The sequence below is a fragment of the Merops nubicus genome, unplaced genomic scaffold (genome assembly GCF_000691845.1).
Source record: "Merops nubicus isolate BGI_N331 unplaced genomic scaffold, ASM69184v1 scaffold37178, whole genome shotgun sequence".
NCBI classification, from domain to species: Eukaryota; Metazoa; Chordata; class Aves; order Coraciiformes; family Meropidae; genus Merops; species Merops nubicus.
The window spans coordinates 9,018-15,419 of record NW_008625716.1 but is presented as its reverse complement, the minus strand read 5'-3'; the positions used below and the strand labels follow the sequence as shown (position 1 = coordinate 15,419).

Below are 6,402 nucleotides of genomic sequence, written 5' to 3'. Positions count from 1 at the left end.
AGGTTGCTAGACCTTGTCTCAGCAAGAAACCATTCTCCAGAGTGAGCTTAAAGTAGGGATAGGGGTTAAAAATACAGGAAAAAACCAGAAAGGAGGAAGAGCAGGCTTTGGGAACACAAGCTTTACATAACCGAGAAAAACATCTCTAAGCTAAGTTTTAGCTTTCCCCCCCACCTTCTCTTCTTACTGAAGAGTGAGGGAAGCAGAGAAGAGGGCTGGAGAATTATGCACCAAGTTGTAGCCAGCTCATTTCTGCTCCCACTGAACTGCATCAGTTTTGTGAAATTTCTTCAATAAACTGCAGTCAAACTTACCGTGAGCAATGTGGGGTTTCTGTGCCATTACAAAACTCACCTAAAAGCATAATTTAAAAATAAGGTTTAGAAGCTTTGCCACAGACACTGACTGTCACTCAGGGTCCTCCCATCTCCTCCTCCTCCCCACCCACAGTCCTGAAGAGGAGGGGGAACGTTAATGCTGGAGCCAGGGGTCACAAAGCTGCAATACCCAAACACTTTGGGAGGTTTTCCAAGCTGCTCAGCCAACTGAGCAAGGCCAGGAGGTGGGGTTGGTTTCACCTGGCCATAAACACCCACACCCAAACCAGCCAAAGGACAGAAACAGACAATTCTGGGGCAAACAATTTGTTCCCCAGGTACACCTCCCTCCCTCCAAGGGACTGAAAGCCGCTTGAAAGGCAGTTGGCTGAAGATGTTTGCACTGCAGGAGCATTCCAAAAGGTGTTTTAAAGGCAGAAAAGAGGGATCCCATGCATCAGAGCTGAGCTTCTGGAAGGGCTCGTTCCAGACCTGCAGCTTGTGCAGGGTAAATGGGAAGAGTTTCTCTCTGTCCCCTCTCTGGAGCAGCCAGCAGAGCCATCAGGCCAAGTGCTGCACCAGGATGGGATCCTAGGGCAGCGAGATGCTCCCCAGCTGAGGTTTCTGTTGGGTCAGCAGATCAAAGCCAGGCTGGCTCAGACAAGCTGGCGGTACTGAGCTCTGCTCAGGTCTGTAATTAAAAACCCAAGAGACAGAAAGCGAGAACAGAAGCCAACATGACTTCTTCCATTTCATGGAAGATGCCAACTATCACATGTAGCAGCTGTTCTCCAGCATCCAGGGCCCAATCATGAAAGATGCTGAGCTCTCTGAACTTTTAGGCTGAGTCCCAAAAAGTGCTTAGCACATACAATTCCCACACAGCTTTACCCTAAAATGTTGTGTGGCTAAATGAGGCAGGACAGCTTTCAGGCTTGCATGCATGAACTTCTCTCTTATCCTCTTCATGGAGTAGAACATGTTCTCAGGTCACGCCGAATGCCAAGAAAATTACATAAAAGCAAACGCACCTTGGATGAGTCCCTCATCCAAGAGGAGCCCATATAAAGAGGTAATGGCTTCTCCTTCTCCACTCCCTTTTCCTCCACCCCATGCCTCTGCCGGGGGGCTGTGGAGTTAGGCTCCCACAACCCATCACTAGAGAGCAGAGATTTTTGGTGTTTCATGTGTACACCAGTTCCAGATTTCAAAGGCATTGCTCTTGTACTACAGGGACAAGATCTTAAGGAATCTGTTTCAACTTGACAGTGAAGGCAAAAGCCAGAGAGATTAGACCAGAAAATCCCTCTTTGGGTGTTCTGCAGTGAGCCTGAAGCCACAGCACGCAGAGCACACCACATCTCCTTGTCTCCACACCACGGAGATCCACAGGGAAAACACCTCCAGTGCAGGCGGCTGAATCTTGCTGCTGCCCCAGGACATCACCCAGCTCCAAACACCCATTTCAGACATCTGTGATTGTGCAAATGGACAATAGCTGAAGCCCTGCCATGGATGACATCAACACTGACGTCAGAGCTGATGATGACGTTGCCCAAAAGCCAGGCTGATGCAGAGTCCTGCTACTACAGGAAGGTGAGTCACGATGGACACTCACGGATGTACTTACACTCCACTTGTGCTATGGGTCTGCTGCTTCAGGCTTCCTCATCTGGGTTGAACAGGCTGGTTGGAGGGACTGCTGCCTTCCCCACGTGTGACATCCTCTGTTAACGTCCTCACACGCAGAGCCACTGCTGCCTACCTGAGTCATTCGTGCCCCCCACTGACAGAGGTTTTTGTCTTGGAGCTCAAGATCCAGCACTGTGGCCCCAGAATCACACGGTAGGTTTAATTATTGACTCATCTCCTCATGCTGGTATTTATTTTCATCAGGTTTTCTCTCTCCTCAGTATGAGGAACTGAGGGAAACCACTGGCAAACACCACGACAGCTTGCGTAACACAAAGAATGAAATTGTTGAGCTAAATTGGGTGATTCAGATGAGTGGAGAATGTGAAAACACCAAAGCCCAGGTATGGGTGACTCAGGGGCAATAACGTGTCCGTCGCAATTCCCAGGTTATGGCTTCCCAAAACTCCTCTGCTAAAGCAAGGGAGCAATAAAACCAGTTTTCATGAAATACCTGTCAGCTGCTCAACTCCAAGACTTGCCTGTAATCCAGAGTAGAGAGTAAAATGGTCTGTTACAACCAGTAACTGAACAACCATCAGCAGAGACCTGCACTGAGAAGACAACACGTACACCAAAGTCTCAGCTGGCAGAGAATCGTCAGAGGTTCATCTCTAGAGTCTGAGAACACAGCAAAGTGCAGGTGGATGAACACAGGGACAGGCAAGATTCAAGAGCTCTGAACTATTCAAAGCACATGCAAACAAGTGGCAGAAATGAAAATCTCCTGCCTGCAGAGATGCAAAGTGGGGGAGGTGGTGCTGGCGCCGAGGAGCATGGGGGGATGGTTGTCAAGGACGCAGGGTGCAAACTCTTCGACCTGAGGTATCCTGGCAGAAGGCAAAGCAGGACATGGGCCAGGAGTTCCAGGAGCTCATGAACATCAAGTTGGTCCTGGACATGGAGGTCGTGACCTACAGGAAGCTGCTGGATGGAGGGGAGAGCAGGGGGTGCTGGTTCAATCACAGAACCATCGATTAGCACCCAAGAGCTCCCAAATACCTAGAGCAAAGCTGGTAATTTTGGCTTGCGCTTGTAATCAACCACTGAACAGGGAAGGGGAATGAAATGCAGTAAACAAACCAAACCCATTCGTTTGGAACTTCCACCCTGCCCCTACAAACCAGGGCACCCTCCCACGCAGCGACGCGGGCACCGACCCGGCCCCGCGTCTGAGCGGCAAAGCTGGGAACAGCCCCGGCCTGGTGCCACGGCGAGGGGTCCTGCCCCACGCAGGGGGCACAGGACCAACCCCCTCCCTGCCCTAAACCAGGCAGGAACCCAAACTTCAGGCTGGGGGATGAGGGGAAGAGGAGACGCCAGTTGTCTGAGGATTTGGCCAATAAGCGTCTGCAAAAGCTACCACGCTCCAAGCACCGACTTCAGCTATTCGGCAGCTCCCCCGAAACTGTTGGAAAATGCTCGTAGCAGCAGCCTGCAGAAAAATCACCCTGAGGAAGAGATCTGGCCCCACATTTGTCTCCCAGGCATTACCGCACGTTGCCTTTTTACAGGCAGAACCAACAAAACATTTACCAGCAACCTGCCTGCAAGACTTTGTTCCTTAATTCTCAGTAAATTCACATCCCCTTCTGACAGCTTTTATTGACCAGGAGGTTGAAGCACATTCTCCTCCAAAGCTCCCACTTGCAGGCTGAGGTACCAGCAGGACGTGAAGATCTGCTTGGACAGAATTTTACATGATCAAAGTCTCTGTTCCACTTCATCCAGCCTCTAAAAAGGGGAACGTGCAATTTTCCCCACCTCTCCTGCACCAATTCACCCCACACACCTCCCCTAATTTTCGTGGCTATTACACAAGACCTCAACACTATCCCATGGACTTAACATGACTCGTCAAACCTTTCCAGTGCAGATCCACCACCGTCCCAGTTGGGGAGCACCACATATGCTAAGTAGTTCACGTTCTTCACATCCTAAACATTTTATGGAAGTTTCATGCAGCCTCGCCCCATTTTCCACGCAAATAAAAGGACAAAGTCGCTCCACCGTGCTCAGAGGGAGCTGTGTCCTGGAATCTGCTCCCTCACACCTCCTGTGCCAGCTCCTCCTGCCCCCCCAGCAGCCATGTCCTGCTCCTCCAACAGCACCAGCTCTGTCCGTGCCGTCAGGAACTTCAGCTCTTCTTCTGAGGCTCTTCCCAGGAACCGAGGCAGTCTCAGCACTGCCCCGTGTCACCGGGGTGCTGGCCTGGGCTACCATGGCTTGGGTTCCTTCAGCAGCAGCAGCCTCCATGGTGTGGTGTGCTCCAGGCCGAGAAGACCTGTTGGAAGATGTCCTCCTAGGCATGGACGTGGCTTCGGTGCAGCTGGCGTGGGGCTCAGCCATAGAGGTGCTGGCTTTGGCTACAGGGTTGGGGGGGTCTCCAGGCCATGCACCATCACACCCATCACCATCAACGAGCAGCTGCTCCAGCCGCTCAGCCTGGAACTTGATCCCCACATGCAAATGGAGAAGTACCAAGAGAAGGAGCAGATCAAGGCCCTCAACAACAAATTTGCTTCTTTTATTGACAAGGTGAGCTGTGAACCCCTCCCCTGATCCAGGCTGCAGGCAGCAGAGTCCAGGTGAGGTGGGAGGTGGAAAGGCCACAGAACTCTTGTAAGACAACTCACTCTAGACGCTGAGGGCAACTTGCATAAAGGTGCCAGCTGAGCACCAAAGTGTTTCTGAGCCTCTGGGGAAGCCTCAGTGTAGAGGCAACAATTGCTCTGCTCTCTAGGCCTGACCATTGGGAAGGAACAAGCCCAAACCAGCTTCATCTGCCTTCCAGTTCCTTCTCAGTCCTCTCTGCACATTTGCAATTTATTGCAAATCTTTCTAGAAGGACTTGGGAGGGGTTTTTTTCTGCATTTCCTCAAGGGTGGCCCAGAACAAAAATGCACATGATTAGGAGATGCTGCATTCACATGTCCCAGGAGCAGGACCACATTTCACCACTGGCTCTCCTGAGCTCTCATCTCATTTCCTATTTTTCCTTCTGGAATTCAGGTTCGATTCCTCAAACAGCAGAACAAGATGCTGGAGACCAAGTGGAGCTTTCTGCAGGGTCACAACTACTGCAGGAACACCACCATGCCCATGTTAGAGGCTTATATGGGTAACCTGAAGAAGCAGCTGGAAGCACTGGGGTGCAACAAAGCCCAGTTAGAAACAGACCTGAAAGCAGCACAGCAGGTTTTGGAAACCAACAAAAAAATGTAAGTGAAAATCAGAGAAATGTGAGTGCAGGGCTCCAAATGTCCTTTGAGATTTGTGAACAGGCAGAGACCATGAAGTTTCTGTGGCAGAAAGTGGTTCCCAGAGAACAAGTAGATGGAGAGATCTACCAGGATTTCAATGTATAAAACAAGGACCCAGTTTACAGAGAGATGGAGGAAAAGGAGGATGTCCCTCTTCCAGGTTGTCTTTCTCTCCTTCCTAATTCAAGGCATTAACGTTTAGAGGTGCTCAGCAGCTACTTGCACAGCAGAGGTCAAATCAAAAGCGTGGCTGTAACTTTGTAAAGATGCAGAAACCTTTCTGAAAACACGTTTGCTTCCCCACGGGCCAGGAAGCGAGACCAAAGCATCCCAAATACCACCTGGGGAGAAGGAAAAAAAACCCGAGGAGTTTCACTGCTGGAAAGAAGGGCTGCAGAAACCCAACCAAAGAGGTAATTGTGCTGAACTCAGAGAAATTCTCCCCTTTTCCCACGCAGGTACAGGGACGAACGCAGCCAGCGGACGTGCGCCGAGGGCGAGTTTACTGCCCTGAAGAAGGTGAGCAAGGGGCTGTTTGAACTCTCCTCGCTGGGCTGAGGTCTCCGGGGTGCACGCGGTGATTTAGCTCCCCAAAGCAGCAAGCAGAACAAGTACAAGCAGGAGCTGGTGCTTGGGTTTGCCTGAGCTGAAACCAGCAGCCACCACGGAACTGGGAGCTGGCACACGGGCACCAGCTCCGAGTCCCTCAGCCCAAGGGGAGCCCCGAGTCTGCTCTCACAAACTTCCTCCTCCTCCTCTCCCCAATGCGTCTCCAGGACGTGGACTGCTTTTTCTTAAACAAAGCAGAGCTGGAAGCCAAGGTGGGAAGCCTGAAAGAAGAGGCTGAATTCCTGAGGGTGTCCTACAGAGAGGTAAGAGGCCTCCCCATCGCCCCAGCCACCGCTTGCATTTCCCAGCTGGACTTCGAGGCTGCTCAGCCTGAAGGACGGGGGACGAGCAGGGCTGAGGTCAACCCTGGTGAGTATCACGGTCCATCTCTGCACTCACCACAGCTTGGGGCTGGATCAGGAGCACGGCAGGACCAGCAGCTCTGACCCAGCTCATGTCACCACCAGGAAATCCAGCAGCTGCAGGCCGAGATCTCGGCTACCTCGGTGGTGGTGCAGATG

At 51.6% G+C, this 6,402-nt stretch overlaps 1 protein-coding gene across 1 annotated transcript in view; it reads left to right on the top strand.

Annotated features, from left to right (window-relative positions):
• Positions 1-4,097: 4,097 nt before the first annotated feature.
• Positions 4,098-6,402, top strand: part of LOC103778205 (keratin, type II cuticular Hb4-like) — a 3,904-nt gene continuing 1,599 nt past the window's right edge. The window contains exons 1-4 of the mRNA XM_008945781.1: positions 4,098-4,547; positions 5,022-5,230; positions 5,731-5,791; positions 6,049-6,144. Of these exons, the coding sequence (XP_008944029.1) occupies positions 4,098-4,547; positions 5,022-5,230; positions 5,731-5,791; positions 6,049-6,144 (816 nt within the window). The remainder of the gene's footprint in view (positions 4,548-5,021; positions 5,231-5,730; positions 5,792-6,048; positions 6,145-6,402) is intronic.